This window comes from Rhinatrema bivittatum, chromosome 3, assembly GCF_901001135.1.
Source record: "Rhinatrema bivittatum chromosome 3, aRhiBiv1.1, whole genome shotgun sequence".
Classification (NCBI taxonomy): domain Eukaryota; kingdom Metazoa; phylum Chordata; class Amphibia; order Gymnophiona; family Rhinatrematidae; genus Rhinatrema; species Rhinatrema bivittatum.
The window spans coordinates 545,134,185-545,158,813 of record NC_042617.1 but is presented as its reverse complement, the minus strand read 5'-3'; the positions used below and the strand labels follow the sequence as shown (position 1 = coordinate 545,158,813).

Genomic DNA, 24,629 nt, shown 5'->3' with positions numbered 1-24,629 from the left:
AGGAGTTGAGACGGCTCGATGTGGGATTTTGGATAATTGATGAGAAATCCCATAAGGTACAATAGTGTTATTGTAGTTTTCAAGGCAGAGAGAGCTCCCTACCTGGATGGACTTCTGATCAGCCAATCGTCTAGGTATGGAAAAACATGAATACTGTTTTTTCTTAGATGTGCGGCCACCACTGCTAGGCATTTTGTGAATACTCGAGGGGCAGAGGCTAGGCCGAATGGAAGGACTTGATACTGGTAATTATTTCTTCCCACTACGAATCGTAGGTACTTGCGATGTTGTATGGAAATTGGTATGTGAGCATAAGCCTCTTGAAGATCCAGAGAACAGAGCCAATCTCCCCTTTGAAGCAATGGAAGGATGGTTCCCAGGGATACCATTCAAAATTTTTCTTTGTGAAGAAATTTGTTGAGATTACGGAGGTCTAAGATAGGATGAAGGCCGCCTGTTTTCTTTGGAATGAGGAAATAGCGGGAGTAGAACCCTGTCCCTTGTTGAGACTGGGGAACTGGTTCGATGGCCCTGGTGGTCAGCAAAGTAGAGAGTTCTACTTGGAGTTGAGGTGTGATGACTATGTTTGTCCAAAGTGGAATGGGAGGAGAATGCGGGGCTATTGTTTTGAATTTTAGGCGATATCCCCGATTTAGTATGGTTAATACCCATTGGTCTTTTGTGATGAGACTCCATTGATGTTGGAAATAATGAAATCGACCTCCGACTGGTAGGGAGGGCATAGGGATTAGAAAGAGGCTGCTGTTCTCCTGACTCGGTTCAAAAACCCGCCACTGGTCCAGTTTGGGGTGGTGGCTGGGTTTTTTGTTGTTATCCCATCTGGCAGGCAAGCAGTGCAGAGGCCCTGCCGCGAAAAAGCGAAGAGGGCAGCCCTCAAGAAAGGCAGGCTGCCAGCCGGGACATAGCTAACCGTGACTGAAGAAAAAAAAAAGCTGAAAAAAAAAGCTTGATTGACAGCCTGCACAGCAGGAGAGAGCAGGCGGGAAACCTGCTGCCTTCTGCTTCTCTGGCTGCCGGTTCTAGCCCTACTCTGACCAGAAAAAAATAAAAAAACTGGTCAACTGCTGCAAATAAGTTAGAGGTAGGCGAGTACCTGCAACTTGTTGAAAGTTTGAAACTTTTAAACTCCTTTTTTTTTTTTTTCCACTGAGCGCAGCAGCGGGTTAAAAACCCTCTTGGCAGCCAGAGGGGGAACGAGGCCCGGAGAGAGTCGGTCCCCACACCTGAAAGCATCCACGGACTCAGGACTATGCAGGGAACCCCCTCCTGCAAAAAGGGCAAAGCCCCCCTGAGCCGGGCAAGAGCTGGGAGACGGACGTCTCCCACACAAAAACAGTAAAAGCACTAAAAGAAGGCAAAATTTCCTTCATAGATTTTTTCCTTTGTTACTAAAACAAGCGGGAATCAAAAGAACTACTTGCTTGAGCCGAAAAAGAAAGAAGAAGAGGCTGACTAGCCTACAGCAGAGAACCGAAGGGGAGATGCTGCACCTGCTGGAGACAGACGAATACTAAAGGGGTAGAGGATAGGCTCTGTCCTGATATAGGGCATCCTTCAAGTTTTAGTCTGTCTCCACCTGCTGGAAAGGAGGCTCAACCCACTGTCTGGACTGATCCGGGTACGTACAGGAAAAGTGTTATATGTAAACCGATGTGATGGCATTAGCTGAATATCGGTATATAAAAGCAAATAAAATAAAAAAAATAAATAAATGGAATTATGACACTGGCCATAAGCCTCACAAATAATAACTTATAAACCAGGTTTTGGAAAATTAAACAGTAGATTCATCAAAATGCTATAATTTTCACATGGATAATGCCAATGATAAGAAAAAGGGACATGGCTATGATAATTTTAGAATTACCATGGCATCTTAGCGCTTCACATAGGTAGTTTATTTCAATGTGCATTAAAGTTTTCACACCCTGCAATACTTGTACTTCACTACTCATGAAATCCCCATATAGGCATTTCCTTACTTGGGAAGGAGGGGAGAGAGAGAGAGAGAAAAAGAGCATGAGCATCTTTATAAAGCCTTCATAGTAGTCAACTATTTATACTGCTATAGGAGGGCAAGCTAGTTCTCTCGCCCTAGCTTGATAGTACCCTGGTAGAGAGTCCATCAAGCTAGGGTGAGAGAACATTGTAGAAATCTCATCTTTGTGTGACTTTCCTCACTCCAAATGACGTCAAATCTTTACTAAGGTGTACTGTGCTGTTCGTATGTCTCACTCTGCATGTAAAACTGGCCCCAAAACCCTACACCACCAGCAAAACCTCACCTCGAGTTGCTAACTGGCCCTCCTAAAGCAGTATAAATAGTTGACTACTATGTATACCACCCCAGAGGCTCTTTCTCTCCTTCACTCCAAACCACTCCCCTCTCCCCATGTGCAAAAATGCCTGAAATAGAATTTGCAATACTTATTGCAAATTGCATTACGGCTGTTTTGGGCATAGGAAAAAAGGTGTAGTTATTTCCGGCATGCGATAGTGTGTGTTACGCTATCACACAGTGCGATAGTGCCCCTTATTTTCATTAATCCCACCCAAACCTCTCCCCAATCCCGACCTTTTGAAAAAACTTGGCAAATTTGCATTTGCGCCGTGCGCTGCAATAACTATTGTGTGCGTTATGGCGTTATCGTGGGTGTTAACGCCATAATGCACTTTAATGAATGACCCTGTAAGTTATTAGACCCTCAAATGACTGGGGGTACAGATACACCCCCCATATGAAGTAATGACATCAAATTGCCTGGGGCAAATTTGAACCCTCTCAGTGTTTCATCTACAGAGACCAACCCATTTACTGAAATGAACTGTCCTTTGGAGGTTTTTTTAGTGTGTAGTTTGTGACAATATCCTAAAAGGGCAACATTTTAGAATAATGCATTAAAAAAATTAAGGTTCTCCTTCTGAAGGGGTGTGATTGCACCCTTGTTTCACATGCATTTTTATACTGGATTATGGTTCAAGCTTGATGTTGATAATAGTAATGCTAAGGAACCTCTTTTCCAAGCACACAATGTTAATTTAATTATTATATGCCCATTCAAATGAAAATGTTCATTAATACTAATGTGTTATTAAGTAAACAATGACTTTATTTATAAAGAAAATATAAATGTCAGCATACAGAGATGTTCTAAAAAAGAACACATATGTTGTAAACAATAATAATTATTGCTTCTATACTTACAAGCTGTCTTTCACATCAAGTCTCTGATTCTATAAGTGGAATTCAGCTTGTTTTAGGTGTATCCCTCTGTGCACAACCACAGAAAGTGCTCAATTTCACACCTACAGTGTGCTGCTAGACCTACACTGGATTTAATTGTAATAGCAGCATAGTGTGAATGGGATATAGATAGGAAATAGTGCTATTAAATTGGGGGAATGGTATGAAGCAATCTACTGACATTTGAAGCAAGACTATGAAATATTAGTTCTTGAATCACAGTTGAATTAAATATTTTTGAAAAATTCTATTATTGTATTGATAAAGCCTCTACTATTGATTTTATAACAAACATTTACAGTATAAAGAGTGCTTTTAAAGTAAACAATAAACAAAATACATGTGTTGAAGAAATTGTAAAAAAAAAACCAAAAAAAAAAAAACCTCTAACAGGGAATTGACAATTGTTAGTTTTCTTTTTTCATGCGCTTTGTAGTCTAATGCTTTTCATGTCTTGTAATATCATGGGTCTATAAGTTTGTTCCAGGCTTTCCATATATTCCAAATAATCACTCACACGAAAGTCATGAAGTGCTTCTTCCTGTATAAATAAAATTTAACAAAAGCTGTAGAAGTCATAATTACAATTCATTGAATGATACAATTTAGAATTTGAGCAAAGGACTGATTGAATTAACTTTCCTATATATAGGGACTGTTTCAAACTACTGTATTTATACAATCAACATAAAGCTGGGCTACATTAGCTACAGAAGCATGAATCAATTTAATTGGTCACATCAGGCTTTTCTGGCAATAAAGTCCTTTTACACAGTCATCTAAGTAGTATGAATTAGGTTCTTAGGGGGTCTATTTTTAGCTGCTGTATGGCCAGCAAAGCTATCTAGATTAACTTCTCTGGCTAATGTTGGAGGGATATTCAGGGGTGCAGCCACACCATTGAATATACCTGACTATCTTAAAGTTATCTGATTAGTTTATGTGGCTATATTTAGGAATATTCTTTAGCTCAAACAGAGGCCTGGATTTATCAAATTGTGATAAGTATCGCATGCGATAGCAAAAGGGGTGTGATTTATGCAAATATACAGTTTATTGCAATTTGCGCTAATTACCTATGCAAAGAGCTAAGTTAGTGCAAATAGCGATAACATTTTCAGACTTTGCGATAGGTGCCAGACCTGTTGTATTTCCTGCAACCACTGGGGGACCATTGTTGAGAGAGAGAGAGAGAGAGAGAGAGAGAAAGACTAGCCATAATGCCCTCTCCCAAGGTAGGTATTTATATCCCTATGGGAGGCCCACCTAGTAACAAGGTTTAGGTATTAGTGTAGGGGGTTAGGGGCCACTTTGACATTCAACATGAGACGTACGAACAGAACAGTGGTCTCTTGTGAAGATTTGATGACCTACGGATAGAGGAAACTCACCCAAAGATGAGATTTGGGCAATGTTCTCTCCACCTAGCTTGTTGTTACCCAGGTAGAGAGTCTATCAAGCTAGGTGAAGAGAACATTGCCCAAATCTCATCTTTGAGTAAGTTTCCTCACTCCGAAGGCCTTCAAATCTTCACAAGAGACCACTGTTCTGTTCGTACGTCTCACGTTGAATGTCAAAGTGGCCCCTAACCCCCTACACTAATATCTAAACCTCGTTACTAGGTGGGCCTCCCATAGGGATATAAACACCTATCTAGGGAGAGGACATTATGGCTAGTCTCTCTCTCTCCCCCCCCACACTCTGGGAGCGTTAAATGAACTAAAACAGGCCTTGTAGGATACATCACAAAATGCGATATAACCTTACCGCCCCATAACGCAAGCTATCGCACGGCTTAACGCTACTGAACAAGGTGTAGTTAAAATCAGCGTTAAGTCTATGCGATAGCACTTTGCAGACAGGCAAACCCAGCCCACTCCCCGCCCCTAACTCCTCCTGTTTTTCAAATTTGCATCACACCATACAATATGGTGCTATCGCATGCGGTAAGGGCCTATCGCATGCGATAAGCCCTTAACACATGCGAAAATGCCTTAGTGCATTTTGATAAATGACCCCCAGAGTTAGTTGGAATACCATACCCCCCGACCTCCGACAGGAATCTTGTTTTCTGACTTTTAAAAAAAAAACTCAAGACATGGTTATTCGGTCAAGCCTTCCCCGGCTCCTAGACTAGCATTACTATAGCATAGCCATGGCACAGCTCAGACGTAGGCCACCCAAGCTCTCCCCACATACATAATTGTTTTATTTTATAACTGTTTTTAGTTTTCATTTTGTTTTATTTTATAACTTTTTTTAGTTTTCATTTCCAATTCCCAGTTGCCTTCCCTTGTTTTATTGTAACTTTTACTTCCTCTAATTTTGGTTTAATGTTTTTTTTACTGTTTCGTTAAAATCTTTGTTCCCTGTAAACCGAGTTGATTTGATTTGTATCAAGAAAGTCGGTATAAAAAAAAGCTTTAAATAAATAAATAAATAAATAAATAAATAAATAATCTTTCTAACTTAATTTCAGCCCAGAATGTCGCCATGTTATCCAGCTAAAATTTAGCCAAACAAGTTCCTAAAATATTCAAATTTGGTATTTAGCCAGATAATTCACAAGTTATCTGGCTAATGTCATTGAATATGTACCTTTTAATATTTTATAGGGAAAATAGATACATTATTATGATCTGTGAAAAAATGAAAATACATTCTATTTAGTTTGAAGTAGCAATTCATTCTTATTTGTTAAATAAAATATACTCTCTAAAATTAAGGGGTGAATTTTAAAAAATGGGTGGTCTAAGGAAGTTCCGGGGTGGGACCAACACCTACATGCAAAAATTGCATTTTAAAAGACACTTAACGCATACATTTTCAAACTTACGTATTTTTACATCTGCTAATTATTTGGTGTAAGTGACATTAAACTTCTTTATTGTGTAGTACTGACTAGGTGGAAGATCTGGGTGAATTGTGGGGAGCTCAGGCTAAAGAGCCAGGAAGGTCTCAATGACCTGGTAATAGGTGGGCCTACTGCCCTGACGTGCCGCCCCCACCCACCGAATGATGGCGGCCCGAATAAAAGGGGGGAGGAGAGGCACGCGGCGATGCAGATGGCAGCAAGCCAGCATGCGAACAAGGCTCTCACCCCCCACTGAGCGTGCGAGCACGATGACATGGTACTAGGCCATGCCCCCGGCACCGGCGCATAGGAGCATCAGCGGCGTGGGCTGATGACGTCATCAGCACTTTAAAGGGCCGCGACGAAGGCCGAGAACCCCCTCATTTTCTGCCCAGCATGTGCCAAAAAAGTGCAGTCTCACCAGGTTGGGCAAAGTGCAGTCTCACCAGGTTGGGCACGATCGCGGTAAGCATAGAGAGAGAGAAAGAGTTCATGGGCGTTGGCCTAGGGAGGGGAGTCAGCTCGATCGCTTGGGTCGTCACGATCCCATCGGGAGGGGAAGGAGGCACATGGCTCCCGCTGCTGGCTTTGGGAGCGGACCTTTTGCACAGCGCGCGCTAAAAAATGCAGTCTCACCAGGGTGGGCAGGATCGCGGGGGAGTCAAGAGGGGAACGTCTGCGTTGGATAAGGGAAGGCAGTTGGCCCGATCGCTGGGGTCATCCCGATCGCATTGGGAGGGGAGGGAAGCACATGGCTCCTGGTGCTGGCTTTGGGAGCAGGGCAGGGTTGGCCTAGTGAAGTACCTGCAGCTGATCCCCAGTTCTCTGCCACCTACTCGGTGAGAATTTTGCTTCGTCTTGCCCCTTTTCCAGGCCCCCCCCCCCACTGGGACCCGGCGGGGGGGTCCTGTCCCAGGCAGAAGAGGTTAGGCAGGTTGTCGAAGGGGCACCTTAGGAAGGGGAACCAGAGCTGCGGTGGTCAGCTCCCACTCGGGAGCAGGCCGCTGGTCCATTCCCACACCTATTAAAAAAAAAAAAAAAAAAAAAAAGAGGAAATTTTCCTCCAGGTGGATGGGTTGGTCTGTGCGGCAGGACAGACCAGGGGTCCCCCGCCCGGGAAAACTACGTTCGGTAGCGCCGGAGGCCTGGATCAGGAGGAGGGACCCGGTGGGGGGTTAATCCCAGGAAGAGGAGGTAGAGGCAGGCGGGGGGAGGTGCTCCCAAGCCGACAGGGTGAGGGGGGGCTTGTAAGGGACGCGAGTGGATTCCCACGCGGTGCACTAGGCGGTGCTCCTGGCAGCAGATGGCCCGCAGTTCGCAAGTTCGGAAACAGTTAGCATGTGGCACATTTAAGAAAGTTCTTTCACTCAACGCACAATTAAACTCTGGAATTTGTTGCCAGACGAGATGGTTAGTGCGGTTGGGGTAGCTGGGATTAAAAAAAAAAGGGGGGGGGGAATTGGATAAGTTCTTAGAGGAGAAGTCCATTACATGCTATTAATTAAGTTGACTTAGAAAATTGCCACTGCTATTACTAGCAACAGTAATAAGTAATAGACTTAGCTTTGGGTACTTGCCGGGTTCTTGTGGCCTGGATTGGCCGCTGTCAGAGGCAGGATGCTGGGCTTGAGGGACCTTTGGTCTGACCCCGAATGGCATGTTCTTATGAGGGGCCCGGGACTAGTGGTTGGTCAGATGACGGGGTGGACCCACTAGGGGACGATGTGCCTCAGATGGAAGAAGTTGAGGCAAGTTGAGGCGGGCTGTGCAAGGGGCTCCTTCTGATGGGAATGGGACTGGATTGCCTGGGGGGATGGCTCAGGGATATGGAGCTTTCTGGGGAGGCCACAGGGATGTTGCAGCCCTTGCACACCCGGTGAGGAATGCCGGGGGCATCAGGGCGGTTCACACAAAACAAACAGCGCAGCAAGCATAGCGCGGCCGCCGCATCACAGTGGATGGGAGGGGAGAGAGGGGAATCCGTTGCTGGGACAGGCACTGGATGGCCCGCAGCTATGGAACCCACCATTCTTGGGTAGGCAAGAATTATCACAGCCGCACCAGCTCCTAAAAGGGGGGGGGGGAAGCATGGAGCCATCTTCAGATTTAAAAAAAAAAGAGCCTACAGGGGTGGGGCGTGCCTACTCCCTGGTCATCCACAGGTGGACAAATGCACAACCAACGGACAAGCTATATAATAAATAAATAAATAAATTGGGTAAGATAGTAATGAGCAGCAATAGCAAAAAAAAAAAAAAAAGAGGCAAGAGGAGCGGCAGGTCCGGAACTTGGGGGCTGGCCACTTTAGTTTAAAAGGAGCGAAGGGCCAAGGAAGGGTTGGCAGGGATGGCGCCCCCGGTTCCCAGCTCATAGCGGGATCATGATGTTGTCGGGTCCAGGCCAGTAGGGCTTGGCAGTCGCTAGTGGAGGGTCTCCGTTTTGATCAACAGGTGATGTTGTCCTTCGTCACGCAAGAGCCAAGGCAGAGGCAGAGCAGAAAGGACCCAAGTGGCGATCGGTGAGTTCCATAGTGACGATGGGAAAAACATCTAGAACAAAGGGCACCCGGAAGCACCAGGCAGACAAAGGCAGGAGAACGCACGAGGCAGAAAGAATACGAAAGTGGAGAGTACTCAAAAAAAAAAAAATCCACAGAGGATGAGGACCAAGTGGAGAAGGGGCAACGACATGATGTAACCTCAAAGCAAGTGAGGCAATGATAAACAGTCAGCCCAGCTAAGGAGACAAGGACAGATGAGGCCAGGATGGTAGAGCCACACCTTTGAGAGGGCGACGGCTTCCGACACATCACGCCAGAGCACTCTCGGAGGCCCACAGCCGCAGGCCAGCAAGAGCAAGTATCAAAGGCCTACCAACATCGAGAGAGGCCCTCGCCCATTGCACCATGGATACAACAGTCACACATACCTGGCATGACAGAACACGGGCAGCGACACCGGGCGGAACCAGGGAGCCCATGGGAGCATACGCTGTCTAGCATAATGAGCAGCCAACACTTCTACCACCAACCTCGTCGGGCCTGGCCAGCACAGCCTCACAGAGCCTTTACTAGTCACGAAGGAGGGCAGGTGCAGCGAGCAGTAGAAGGGCTAATAAAAACGGAACAAGGACACAGGAAAGGAATAACGCAAGAAGAGTATCATACTAGCTTATAATAAGCTTCGGGCGGAACCGACATTACAGGGACAGAGCGACAAGCAGGGCAGCAGAGGAATCGAAATGCAGTGGAAAGACCAAACACCAACCAAGCAGAGCGACCATCATAGACAGGAGATAACAATGCTGATGAGTTGGGGGATAATGACGGGTAGAGAGGACAGAAGTCGGCTCCGCGGGTGCCGAATCCACCGAGGTGACAGATGGGATACGCACAAGAAATAAGAAAGTCATCTCCCCTACGCTCAAGAAATCTAAGAGGTCATATCCCACCAGGCATTCAGTTAGCCATGCGCAGTCATAGGGCTAACACAGGCAGACGTTATAGGCAATGCATCATCAGCAACCCGATATGTAGAAGTGGAACATAAGAACATAAGAAAATGCCATACTGGGTCAGACCAAGGGTCCATCAAGCCCAGCATCCTGTTTCCAACAGTGGCCAATCCAGGCCATAAGAACCTGGCAAGTGGTCAGAGCAACGGGCCCTGAATCAGGGAAGCCAAGGTTCAATTCCCACACAAGGCAAATTATCTCTACCTTGGGCAAGGAAGTGATTAACCTTCGACTCCATCCAGCACACCCAGGAAGTTTCCTCGGATTCGAACCTCGATGGGACATAGGAGGTTTATGGCCACAGGGAATGGAAAAAGAAAGTTCCACCTGCTAAGAGAATTCCAATCCATCAATGAGGATGTCAGCGTTCCGCAGGCACACAACAAAAATGAAGGTACAGCAACAGTTCGATCACTCCACAGGATAATACAGAAAGGGGCATCATCAAAGAAGATAACGCTACGGGAGGTGCAATACACCCTGTGTACCTAGAAAGTTGCAGGTCGGGTTATTCCCATGGGAAGAGCCGAAGCAGCGGCCACAGTCTGAAGACATCTACCCCATCAGGTAATAAGAGTTACAAAGGATATATAGCGGCAAAAAGGGGGAGGGGGGCACACATATAGAGAATTGTGCTGCAACCACCCCCAAGTTAAGATGCACATCTGTGATACCAGCTATTTGGATGTCACAGGGCCGGAAATATGTCCAGGCAAACGAGTGCCGGGAAGAAAACGGAGGCCACTGATATCCCATGTCGCCTCGGCAAAAGAAGAACGCTGTCTATAGGAATGCTGTGATAAAGCACCAGTCATTCCTGTCAAAGCACGCAAGCAGGGGGACAACAATAAGTCCTTCATTCGGAAGAAGATAAAGATAAGGTTCACCATCCCACTTGCTTTCTTCTGAGCAGCACGAGTGAGCAACTGATCCAACAAAGAGGGCACAGGAGATAGTGGATGACGGTGTTGGACGCCAGAGGCGTCAACCACTATCATGCAGAAGGCTAAGCTGGAGAAGGAGCCGCGGCGCAAAACGGGCGGCGGGGTGCGACACTGGTACGATATGCAATACGAAACATATTTGGCCGGGCGAGGCTAGAACCATGGTACAAGTTGGATTTTGAGCAGCCACGATAATGAAAAGTTGGCGACGGTATCCCAAGGCGGTCAACACGATAGACACTACAGTCTAGTGATGAGGATACATGGTTTGTATTTAAGTGGTATGGGTTGGACCACGGAAATTTCGCTTTGGATAAAGTGACCACAGCTAAACAAAATGCTTAATGATATCTTGTAGATTCACCGTTATGTTAAGAGTCTAGCTTAGCTCATAGGACAATCCTATATGTGGAGGGCCGATAAGAGAGCACAAGGATGACCCTATGGACCACACTTTGGATGGGCATCGTCAGGGTGGTTCGTCTCATGAATGGGAAAGCATGGCAGGTGATGAAAACAGTTATTACCCTGACTGCGGCGCCCGAGGGGCATGAGGGTTGCTATGGGGGGTAATAATAATAATAATACACCTGGGGGACAAGTACCTGTGACCCCGGGACCTGTGACCCCATGGACCACACTCAGGGCTGGCACCACCAGGGTGGGTTGTTTCATGAATGGGAAAGCATGGCAGGTGGTAAAAACAGTTATTACCCTGACTATGGCGCCTGAGGGGGCATGAGGGTTGCTACGGGGAAAATAATGACACATCTGGGGGGCAAGCACCTGTGCCTCCATGGACCACACTTAGGACTGGCACCGCCAAGGTGGATTGTCACATGGAAGGGAAAGTACGGCAGATGTTGTACAATTACTGCCCCTACTATGGTGCCCAAGGATTCTAGGGTTGCTAAGGGGGTAACAACAATGCATCAGGGGGCAAGGACCTGTGGGCCCTTGGATGGTTGAGGCATATTTAATAATGCTCTACAGATGCCATCAGTTGCAGCGTATTTAATAACACACTACGGGATGTCATCAGGGCATAGTAGGACAGGAAAAGACACAGGCCGCAGCTTATTCTTTAAGTGGAGGGACATAAGGCAAGGGCCCACTCTACCTCGTGTCTTGGCAGTTACCCGGGCCGGTTGGGCATATTGCAAGTGGTGCCGGTGACATCACAGGACGGCATGGTAGCCGATCAGCGCCTTGGATGGCGCAAAAAGGTGGGGGCGTGGAATGTGCCAGTGGTCGGGGCCCCCTTGCTAGAGGACAAGGCATACCCATGGAGTAAGGCTGCCTTGCTTGGTCCCTACAGCGGGCAGCAGTGGAGATATCATACCGGCTCGGGTACCCAGGGAAGTTTCTTGATATGTTAAATAAAAGCTGTGGCCTTATTATACAAACGACAGTTTCCGTGCTTTCCATGTTTACAAAGTGAATACTTAATTTGTCTAAGGTACAGTAAAGGGCCAGAAGGTAGGGACGATGGCCACATGGGTAAAGTGGCGGCTGCTAGAGTTAAAAGACTGGGTGAACAGGTGGACTAATTGGTAACTGGCTAATTTTATTTATGTGGCTAATTTCATTTATGTGCAAATGTTTTTAAATTGAACGACTTACGCTCGTAAATCAGGACTTTTGCAAGTAAGTCTTACTTTACTTTCGTACAGAAAATAAAAGTTTGTATATTTTAAAAGTAGGTAGGAAAAGTATACACTTTCAATGCATAGATATATGTGGTTTCAATGCATTGCATGTGTTCATTCATAAGTATACATATGCGTGTATGTTGCTGGATAAAATACATGTATTTTATAAAATATGTGTATATCATATGCACAGGTTATAAAATATTTGTGTATATATGCTTGTGTCCATATACAAACATAAATGGAAAAGGGGAATTGGATTCAGACAGCAACCGGTGAGGGTCTCAACCTTTACTGTCTGGGGAACTGATAAGCATGGGGGTAAACTGCATGGGGCAGTAGATACTACCCTTAACAGAAGGCATTTATTTTTTATATACCGACATTCAATCTGAGATATCACATCGGTTTACATGCAGGTACTGTAGGTATTTCCCTATCCCCAGAAGGCTTACAGTCTAAGTTTGTACCTGAGGCAATGGAGGGTAAAGTGACTTGCCCAAAGTCATAACGAGCGACAGCGGGACTCGAACGCTGGTCTCCTGGTTCGTAGCCCATTGCTCTAACCACTAGGCTATCCCATGGAATTAAGACTCTTAACCAATAAGCCCTGATGCTTTTGATGCAACTGCAACATTACTTTCCGCTTCAATGGGGGAGGGGGGGGGGGTGAGTGGCAGGAAAGAGGAATTGGATTCAGAGACCACCAACATGAGCCCTGACTTTTACAGTCTGGGGTACTGATATGCAGACATAAGGGGAAAAACAGGACTGCTTCTATGGCCAAGTCGATAAGCAAAGTATATCTAGCAGCACTGTCTGAAGTTTCAAGAAGGCTCATCACTCAGTAAAATCCTTAAGAGAAACATGGGAGTATCCTGCGTGGCACAGCAAGAACTATTATAAGAAGCTTGCTGGGCAGACTGGATGGACCATTTGGTCCTTTTCTGCTATCATTACTATGTTACTAAATATATGCTGCCTTGCGCATTTGTTTGAAAGTTATTCTCTAATTTCATATTTTTTGCTATAAAATATGATGCGTCAAATATTGAAGAGTATACAGAATTAGCATGAGGTTAAAGTTTTCATGTTTCATGTTCAATTTTAGTATCTCTTCCAGTAAGATTGTTAAGGTCCTTGCATTTTAGGAGACAGATGTAACAAAAGTCAATCCATTCTGTCAACAGTGTCCAATGAAATGTATATTTCTTTTGGAATTTTACAGAATTGCATTAGAAACAAAACAGAAAATTAACAATTTAAAAACGTTTCTGCTACCCTGTATTCATGGACGATGGTATATAAAATGCCTAATAAATAAATAAATAGTTTTAGAAAAATATATTCCATTTGAATATTTTCTGGTCATTATAATTATTATGACTATATTTAGCAAAAACCTATATAATAACATGGTACATGTTGGTAGAGAAGAAACAATCCATCTAGGCTTACCAATTGTCCCTGTCTACAACGTCCTAGTTAAGGATAGCTCCAGCTGGCAGGTGCATAAGCTTGACCACCTACATGTATTCATGTACTTTCTCTTTTAAAATTATCCCACAAAAACTACCTGCATGCATTTATAATTGCTAATATTATTTTTCAGGGAAAAATATATGCATATTTTTGAAAATGCAAAAGTATGCATGGAATTCCAAGTCCCTCCCCAACTTTGCCTCTAGGAAAGAAAAATTCATACTAGCCACATGTCATCCTGGATAAAATGGTGTCCACCCTTAGCTTCAGCACTAGGGCTTTGGGTGAAGACAACGGTTCTGGTACAGCTATAGACTATGGCTCATGGATCCACTATAGCAGGTGACAAACAGAAGCTAGTGAAAAAACTTGGAGGACAAGATACATGATACTGCCTGAACCCTAGTGGAATGTGTCCTAGACAATGGCTACTCAGCATCCACAAACACAGACGTGACTACCTGCTTAATCCAGTGGGCTATTGTAGCCAAAGATGCCGGCTTGCCATGTTTACTCCCACCATGGAGAACAAATAGGCAATCCGTCTTCCTGAAAGGTTTAGAAACCTCCAAATACCTAAAGATATGCCTCTTGACATCTAAGGGCCTTAACAGGAGATATTCCTCTGCAACTCTTTCCCTGTCCAGAGACAGCAGGGAAATTGACTGATTTAAGTGAAAATCCTAGACTACTTTTGAAAAAAAGGAGGGAACAGTACGCAGCTATATCACCCCCTGGAGTCACCTGTAAAAATGGCTCCCGACAATACAAGGCCTGCAGTTCGGATATTCTATAGGCAGAACAAACTGTCACAAGAAACACAATTTTCAAGGTCAGAAATTTTAAGGAAAGGCTACGCACTGGTTGAAAAGTGGGGCCTGCCATAATATCAAAAACTAGATTAAGACTCCACAAAGGCACAGGTAACAGCGAAGGAGGATGAAGATGCTTCACTCCTTTTAAGAAACAGGCCACGTCTGCATGAGCTGACAAGAGTCCACTATTCACCTGCAAGAGCCGCCACCAGTACTTTTAATGGATTAAGGGCCAACCCTTTATTCAATGCATCCTGCAAAAATTCCAAAATGAGTGAAATCTTAACTGAACACGGAGGATCCCCTTGATGTTCACACCAAGCCTCAAACACTCGATAAACCTGAACATACGCTAAGGAGTAAGGTGACAATCACCGCAGTAGAATATCCAACCATTAGCAACCGAGCACTCTCAAGGGCTATCCATAAGACTAAATCGAGTCGGATCTTCGTGAAGTACAGGTCCATGCTGTAGCAGATCCCAGTGAGACGGAATCTGGAGGGGATGATCCACCAGGAACCTTCACAAATCTGCATACCTCAGTCTTCTGTGCTAATCTGGTGCCACCAGAAGCACCATCCCTGTGTGTCTCTCGATTCTCCGAATCATTCTGCCAAACATGGGCCATGGAGGAAAGGCATACAGTAGCCTGACCTCTGGCCACTCTTGCACGTGGGCATCGATGCCCAAGGATTTTGGATCTCTCCTGCGACTGAAGAAGCAAGGAATCTTCACATTGTGAGAAGTCGCCAGCAGGTCCAGAAACAAAAGGCCCCAGTGATCCACCACTAGCTGAAACACCTCTTTGACAACTCCCATTCTCTTGGATCAAGACTCTGTCTGCTGAGAAAGTCAGCTCTTACATTGTCTTTTCCTGCAATGTGCGAGGCTGAGATCTCTTTAAGAAGCACTTCCACCCATTATATAAGCTGGGCTATTTCCTGTGACACTTACTTGCTCTTGGTTCCTCCTTGCCAATTGTTGTGAATACTAGCCAGTCTGGTGATCTTAGGGAAATCCCCTTTCTTAGATGATCCTCTTGTAACCACCACTGCACGTGTATGCAGACCTCCATCGGTAGGTGAAGCCGAATTGTATAGTCCTGAGATTGAGGGCTCCATCGAGACAGCACATTGTGCTGAAGAGGACACATATGCAACTTCATCCATGACACCACCTCCAGGGTCGCCACCATCAATCTGAGTACCTATTGGATGTATTGTGTTCATCAGTAGCTGCACCAGTTCCATCAGCTTCTGAATATAGCCCTCTGCTAGGAACAGCCCTGCTTCATGTTAATATAAGAACATAAAAACATGCCATACTGGGTCAGACCAAGGGTCCATCAAGCCCAGCATCCTGTTTCCAACAGTGGCCAATCCAGGCCATAAGAACCTGGCAAGTACCCAAAAACTAAGTCTATTCCATGTTACCGTTCCTAGTAATAGCGATGGTTATTATCTAAGTCAACTTAATTAATAGCAGGTAATGGACTTCTCCTCCAAGAACTTAACCAATCCTTTTTTAAACATAGCTATAATAACTGCACTAACCACATCTTCTGGCAACAAATTCCAGAGTTTAATTGTGCGTTGAGTGAAAAAGAACTTTCTCCGATTAGTTTTAAATGTGCCACATGCTAACTTCATGGAGTGCCCCCTAGTCGTTCTATTAACCGAAAGAGTAAATAACCAATTCACATCTACCCGTTCTAGATCTCTCATGATTTTAAACACCTCTATCATATCCCACCTCAGCCATCACTTCTCCAAGCTGAAAAGTCCTAACCTCTGTAGTCTTTCCTCATAGGGGAGCTGTTCCATTCCCTTTATGATTTTGGTCGCCCTTCTCTGTACCTTCTCCATCGTAATTATATCTTTTTTGAGATGCGGTGACCAGAACTGTACACAGTATTCAAGGTGCGGTCTCAACATGGAGCGATACAGAGGTATTATGACATTTTCCGTTTTATTCATCATTCCCTTTCTAATAATTCCCAACATTCTGTTTGCTTTTTTGACTGCCACAGCACACTGAACCGACGATTTCAATGTGTTATTCACTATGACGCCTAGATCTCTTTCTTGGGTTGTAGCACCTAATATGGAACCTAACATTGTGTAACTATAGCATGGGTTATTTTTCCCTATATGCATCACCTTGCACTTGTCCACATTAAATTTCATCTGCCATTTTGATGCCCAATTTTCCAGCCTCACAAGGTCTTCCTGCAATTTATCACAATCTGCTTGTGATTTAACTACTCTGAACAATTTAGTATCATCTGCAAGTCGTATTTCTTTCCAGATCATGTATAAATATATTGAAAAGTAAGGGTCCCAATACAGATCTCTGAGGCACTCCACTGCCCACTCCCTTCCACTGAGAAAATTGTCCATTTAATCCTACTCTCTGTTTCCTGTCTTTTAGCCAGTTGTAATCCACGAAAGGACATCGCCACCTATCCCATGACTTTTTATTTTTCCTAGAAGCCTTTCATGAGGAACTTTGTCAAATGCCTTCTGAAAATCCAAGTACACTACATCTACAGGTTTGGCTTTATCCACATGTTTATTAATTCCTTCAAAAAAGTGAAGCAGATTTGTGAGGCAAGACTTGCCTTGGGTAAAGCCATGCTGACTTTGTTCCATTAAACCATGCCTTTCTTTATGTTCTGTGATTTTGATATTTAGAATACTTTCCACTATTTTTCCTGGCACTCATGTCAGGCTAACTGGTCTGTAGTTTCCTGGATCGCCCCTGGAGCCCTTTCTAAATATGGGGGTTACGTTAGCTATCCTCCAGTCTTCAGGTACAATGGATGATTTTAATCACAGGTTACAAATTTTTACTAATAGGTCTGAAATTTCGTTTTTTAGTTCCTTTAGAACTCTGGGGTATATACCATCTGGTCCAGGTGATTTACTACTCTTAAGTTTGTCAATCAGGTCTACCACATCTTCTAGGTTCACCGTGATTTGGTTCAGTCCATCTGAATCATTACCCATGAAAACCTTCTCCAATATGGGTACCGCCCCAACATCCTCTTCAGTAAATACCGAAGAAAAGAAATAATTTAATCTTTCCGCAATGGCCTTATCTTCTCTTAGTGCCCGTTTAACCCCTCGATCATCCAACGGTCCAAATGACTCCCTCACAGGCTTTCTGCTTCGGATATATTTTTAAAAGATTTTACTGTGAGTTTTTGCCTCCATGGCCAATTCTTTTCAAATTCTCTCTTAGCCTGTCTTATCAATGTCTTACATTTAACTTGCCAACGTTTATTCATTATCCTATTTTCTTCTGTTGGATCCTTCTTCCAATTTTTGAATGAAGATCTTTTGGCTAAAAAAGCTTCTTTCACCTCCCCTTTTAACCATGCCGATAATCGTTTTGCCTGCTTTCCACCTTTCTTAATGTGTGGAATACATCTGGACTGTGCTTCTAGGATGGTATTTTATAACAATGACCACACCTCTTGCACACTTTTTACTGTTGTAGCTGCTCCTTTCAGTTTTTTTTTTTAATTTTTCTCAGTTTATCAAAGTTTCCCTTTTGAAAGTTTAGTACGAGAGCCATGGATTTGCTTACTGACCCCCTTCCAGTCATTAAATCAAATTTGATCATATTATGATCACTATTACCAAGTGGCCCCACCACCGTTACCTCTCTCACCAAATCCTGTTCTCCACTGAGAATTCGATCTAAAATTGTTCCCTCTCTCGTCGGTTCCTGAACCAATTGCTCCATCATTTATTCCATCCAGGAACTTTATCTCTCTAGCGTGTCCCGATTTTACATTTACCCTGTCAATATTGGGGTAATTGAAGTCTCCCATTATTACCACACTACCAATTTGGTTAGCTTCCCTAATTTCTCTTAGCATTTCACCATCTTGACCAGGTGGACGGTAGTGTACTCCTACCACTATTAGTCTTCCCCGACACACAAGGGATTTCTACCCATAAAGATTCAATTGTGCATTTAGTCTCGTGCAGAATGTTTATTCTGTTGGATTCTATGCCATCCCGGACATAAAGCACCACACCGCCTCCCGGGTGCTCCTCTCTGTCACTGCGATATAATTTGTACCCCGGAATAGCACTGTCCTATTGGTTGTCCTCCTTCCACCATGTCTCTGAGATGCCAATTAAGTCTATGTCATCATTCACTGCTATACATTCTAATTCTCCAATCTTACTTCTTAGACTTCTGGCATTAGCATACAAACATTTTAAAGTTTGTTTTGTTTGTATTTTCATTCTGCTTTTTAATTGATAGGGATAAGTTAGAATTTTTTTAGCTCAGGTGAGTTTTTAGTTAAAGGCACTTGGACTACTTTTCTTATTATTGGAACCTCACTGTCGGGATGCCCTAATTCTAATGCATCCTTAGTATCCTTTGAAGATACCTCTCTCTGAGCCATGCACTGCTGAGTAACTGTCGGCTTTCCCCTTTGTTCTAGTTTAAAAGCTGCTCTATCTCCTTTTTAAAGGTTAGCGCCAGCAGTCTGGTTCCACCCGGGTTAAGGTGGAGCCCATCCCTTTGGAAGAGACTCCCCCTTCCCCAAAAGGTTCCCCAGTTCCTAACAAAACTGAATCCCTCTTCCTTGCACCATCGTCTCATCCACGCATTGAGACTCCGGAGCTCTGCCTGCCTCTGGTGACCTGCACATGGAACAGGGAGCATTTCAGAGAATGCTATCCTGGAGGTTCTGGATTTAAGTTTTCTACCTAAGAGCCTAAATTTGGCTTCCAGAACCTCCTGCCCACATTTTCCTATGTCGTTGGTGCCCACATTTACCACGACAGCTGGCTCCTCCCCAGCACTGTCTAAAATCCTATCTAGGTGACGCATGAGGTCCGCCATCATCGCACCAGGTAGGCATGTTACCAGGCGATCCTCACGCCCACCAGCCACCCAGCTTTCTACATTTCTAACAATCGAATCTCCATCTATGACGGCTGACCTAACCCTTCCCTCCTGGGCAGTAGACCTTGGGGAGATATCCTCAGTACGAAAGGTCAGTGCATCACCTGGAGAGCAGGTCCTTGCTACAGGATCCTTTCCTGCTACACCAGGTTGATGCTCTCCAATCATGAGACCTTCTTCCTCCAAGGCAGCACCAGGGTTGCCAGTCTAAAGTTGGGACTTGGCTACTATGTCCCTGAATGTCTCATCTATATACCTCTCTGTCTGCCTCAGCTCCTCCAGGTCTGCCACTCTAGCCTCCAGAGATCGGACTCGTTCTCTGAGAGCCAGGAGCTCTTTGCATCGCATGCACATGTACAACTTCTCACCGGTGGGTAAAAAATCATACATGTGGCATTCGATGCAAAAGTCTGGGAAGCCCCCCTCTTGCTGCTGGACTGCTGCCTTCATCTCAGTTTTGATCAGTTCCTAGTTAAGTTTTAGGTTGCTATAGGAGTAGGAATGTGTCTAATTAACTTCCTTTAAATGTATTAGTGAATTCGCTATATGTCCGGTAGTGGCCTACAGGGGTCTGATCAAACTCTCAATAAAGTTTTTGTTGTTGGTTTTTTTCTTTTTTTTGTGAAAGTGGCACCTGCCTATAAATTAAAGGATGAGCTAGGGGTGAGTGGGCAAGGGGTGGGAGGGATGGGAAATACAAACAGTCTAACTTCAGTTAGTCAGCCAGAGTGGCTCACTGCTCTCTTGATTAACAAATGTTGGTACCTATTCAAACCAAATCACATTACCTCAACACCTTTCCAAGGTGAGTAACTGAATTGAACTTTTCAACCTTTTTACTTAGGTATACACTGCTCCTAGCTTATTTCTAGCTTCTGGCTACTTTTTTTTTTTTTTTTGTAATACAAACACTCAGTTCTGCTTACTAGCTGCCTTACAGACTTTTAAAAATAAACACACTACCTACTGCTTACTAGCTACCTTATTGACTGACTATTTAAAAATACAAACAGTCTAACTTGTTTATTCACTGCCTTACTGACTATTAAAAGCACAAACACACTAAATAATATTCCCAAATAGTTAACTTTGCCCCAGTACTTTTAAAAAAGACAATGTCCCAAGCAAAAACTTACTGATTCCTTTCAGCCACCAGCAAGGTGATCCCCTCCTCTCAGTGCTCCCACTGGAATGTGGGTTACTGAGCTCTTCCCTTGAATATATAATGTGCTTCTAAGGTAAATTAGTGCAAAACAATCATTTTGGATATTTACACTTCAGTTAGTTTTCCTGAGTGACTCACTGCTGTTCAGATTAACAAAGAATGGTACCTAATCAAATAAAACACACAACCTTAACACTTAAGTCAGCCAGGGTGACTCACTGCTCTCTTGATTAACAAATGTTGGTATCTATTCAAACCAAATCACTCTACATCAATACCTTTCCAAGGTGAGTAAATGAACTGAACTTTTCAACCTTTTTACTTAGGTATACACTGCTCCTAGCTTATTTCTAGCTTCTGGCTATTGTTGAACCAAACACGGAGATACTCTAGTTACTGAGATATTCTAGTTACTGATATGGCTGAAGATTGCTCTTGGCCAGATTCACCACCCAACCGGCTCCTGCAACAAGGAGATCATCTTGTGTGAGACCCAAAGACTCGCTTCCAGACACTTGTTCTGAATCAGCTAGTTGTCAAAATACGGGTGTAGCAGAATTCCATCCTTTCTCAACTCCGCTGCCATCACCACCATCACCATATCCTTAGTAGCGCTCTAAACTGATAATGATGCCCCAAAACCACGAAATGCAGAAATCGTTGATGCTCTAGTCGGTTAGTAATTATACAGGTACAACTTGGAGAAGTCCAGAGACGTCAGAAACTCCCCTGACTATACTGCTATTATCACTGACCATAAGGTTTCCATGTGAACATGAGTCACCCGCAAATGATGGTTGACCCCCTTGAGATCTAGGATGGGGTGAAAAGAGCCCTCCTTCTTGGGCAAAACAAAATAAATGGAATATTTTCTTGAGACATGGGTAGTCTGAAGAGTCTTAACAATGTAAATTCCACTGCCTGTCTCTTCTGCAGAGTTGTAGGGAGACACCATGAAAACATTCTGAGGAACACTGCAAAACTCCAGTGCAGTGTTCCTCAGTTCCTCCAGTGCAGTGTTCCTCAGGAACACTGCAAAACTCCAGTGCAGTGTTCCTCAGTTCCTCCAGTGCAGTGTTCCTCAGAACACCTCCAGAGCTCACTGGTCTGACGCAATTTCAACCAACCTCCAATAAAAAGGAGAGAGGCAACTCCCCATCTCCTCTTCCAGGGCGTGGGTCAGCAAACCTTCGTTGGGAGGCTCGGGGAGTTCCACTATCTGAGCCTGAGCCTTGTTTGGGCTGCCTCGGATGAAAGGACTGAGAGCTACCCAAAGGTCGAGCCCTCTGAAAGGCCCTCTATAGGGTTAAAAACTTTAGGATCCCCTAGTACGACCTCTCATGCTCAAGGAGCCCGGTGTCTCTTTCTTATCCTCTGGTAACCGAGGAACTGGGGACTCACCTCACTTATTGGACATTTTCTTCAGCTCACTCCCAAACAAGAGCAAGCCTTTAAAGGAAACTTTGTAAGTTTAGACTTCAAGGTTGTATCATCTGACCAATTTTTTAATCATAACTGACACCTGGCTGCTATTACCAAAGTCACCCTTCTGGCGAAAGTGTGGACCAAATCACAGCTTGTATCTGCCAAAAAAGCAGCTGCTGGTTCCATCACTGCCCTGGAATTCACACCAGATTCATCGACCCCCTGAGAGAGAAGTAAACAAGAGTGAGCCACAAGGGAACAACAAGAAGCTATCATTGCCATTGCTTCAAAAGCTTGCTTAAGGATGGTCTCATTTCTCCTGTTTTGTGCATCCTTCAAGGCCACTCCCCGTTCTACATGGATAGTCGTCCACATGTTAATGGCACACACAAGCGCATCCACTTTCAGAAAGCACAATTTCTCTCTCGCAGCTGGATCCATGGGGTACAGTCCTTCTAAGGCTTGTTCCCCCTTAAAATTAGATTGCAGGGTGCTCAACTCAAGAAAATTTCCCCCCACTGGCTCCCAGCCCCACCCCCTGATGATATCACCTTTATGAGGTGGTAAAGAGCCAGCGTGGGACGCCAGAGGCCATGTAACACCTGGGGCTGTTGTGCCTTGCCTGGCCCTCCTAAGCCCTTTCAACATCTTTGGTTCTGCTGCTGGGAGAGTGACTTTGGAAGAACATTTCTCCCCTGCTGAATCCTGTATCAATGATGGCATCTTTCCGGCGAGTGAAGAGACAGCGTAGGACACTGGAGGCCATGTAACACCTGGGGCCATTGTGCTTTGCTGGCTCTCCTAAGCCCTTTCAACATCTCGGGCTCTGCTGCTGGGAGAGTGACTTTAAAAGAACTTTTCCCCCCTGCTGGCTCCCATATCAATGATGGTGCCCAGTCCTGCCCCCAGAAGATGTCACCTTTCTGGGGGGGGGGGGGGGTGAAGAGTCAGCGTTGAATGCCGGAGGCCATGTAACACCTGGGGTTGTTGTGCCTTGCCCAGCCCTCCTAAGGTCTTTCAACATCTTGGGCTCTGCTGCTGGAAGAGTGATTTTGAAAGAACTTTCCCTCCCGCTGGCTCCCGTATCAACGATGGTGCCTAGTCCCGCCCCCAATGATGTCTTCTTTCTGGGGGGTGAAGAGCCAGCGTGGGACGCTGGAGGTGCCACACGTCAGAGGTACGCGTCTCCATCGCACACACGAAGGAGCACAACAAAGGATCTCCTTTGTGTGCGCTCTTTCATGTGCACTGAGTGCAGCTAATGCCACAGCCTCTGTTCAATGTGTTGGATATGATGTCTTTTTCAATATTCCTATTCCCACAGGCCAGGGGTGTTATAGTAACCTTGCCTCCCTTAAACACCATCACAGTTCTCGACCATCTCCTTCTCTTAAAACACTGACTATAACAGCATTTAAAAATGTCTCTGATAATTCAATACTTTCATCAGTCTTATCAATGCTGAATCGGTGAGGAGTAAGTTTCAATTGATTCATATCATTATTCATGAACAAATTGATTTTTGCTGTCTCACAGAATCCTGGTTATTAGATTCAGACGCTATAACTCTTAGTCAAATCTGTCCTGCTGGTTATTCATTTGTTTCTCATCCTCATCAAAAGAAATGGGGTGGTGGTTTATTGGTGATTTACAAAGACACGTGGAACATCAAAACTGAAAAGTTTTGACATTACTCTTCTCTGGAAATGCTCATAGTCTCTGTTGGTATTTTCTCACTTTGTTTAATTTACGTTCCGCCTAAATTGCTTGCTAATAATCTTTCACCTCTCTTTAAATTTCTTATGCTCTCCAAGACTGACCTGAATACCATGAACATTCTTGGAGACTTCAATTTACAAATTGACATTTCATCTCCTCTTTCGCAATGCTCTGTATTTCTTGAAATTATGGATTCTCTTGGATGGCGTCAACTAGTTTCTGGACCTACTCATAAATTAGGCCACACCTTAGACTCGCGTTTATTAATAAGTCATTATCTCAATCTGCCATTTCCTCTTTAACAGTTAGTCAAGTCCCATGGTCTGATCATTTTTTGATTCAATTTTGTTTCCATATTACAATCAATTTAACTCCCATTTCTCAGAAAACTCCCAATTTATTAATTGTGGTAAAACTGGCATGACCATTTCTCTTCTACCATCGAATCAGCTATATCAACAATGTTTTTCTCCAATATTTCTGAGTCAATTTCACAATGGTACGACACGCTACTCTCAACTCAATAACACCACTCAGATTTTATTTTTAAAGTCCTCTAAACCCCAGCCCTGGCTTTCCACCGAAATTACATCTGCTCAGCAGAACCTGAGGAGATCAGAATGTGTGTGGTGCAAGCATCCTTCTTCTCAGCTTGCCCAAGCTTTTAAAACATTGCTTAAGGTTTACCAAACCTGTATTTTAGAAGCCAAGAAAAGGTACTTCTCTTCTTTAATAATGTTGGTTACGATCCGAAAGTTCTTTTCAATATTGTTAAACGCTTAACCAATGCAAAACTGCTATATCTGAGTTGCAATAATACCTTGACTGCTGAGTCTTTCCTCAAATTTTTCAACCTAAAAAT

The 24,629-nt window shown here is 44.3% G+C and overlaps 1 protein-coding gene across 3 annotated transcripts in view; it reads right to left on the bottom strand.

Moving 5' to 3' along the window:
* Positions 1–3,108: 3,108 nt before the first annotated feature.
* The window catches only part of TBC1D32 (TBC1 domain family member 32), a 661,976-nt gene continuing 640,455 nt past the window's right edge, over positions 3,109–24,629 (bottom strand). For all 3 annotated transcript variants that reach the window (XM_029596414.1, XM_029596412.1, XM_029596413.1), the window contains one exon: positions 3,109–3,806. In XM_029596414.1, coding sequence (XP_029452274.1) covers positions 3,687–3,806 — 120 coding nt within the window. In that variant the 3' untranslated portion in view covers positions 3,109–3,686. The remainder of the gene's footprint in view (positions 3,807–24,629) is intronic.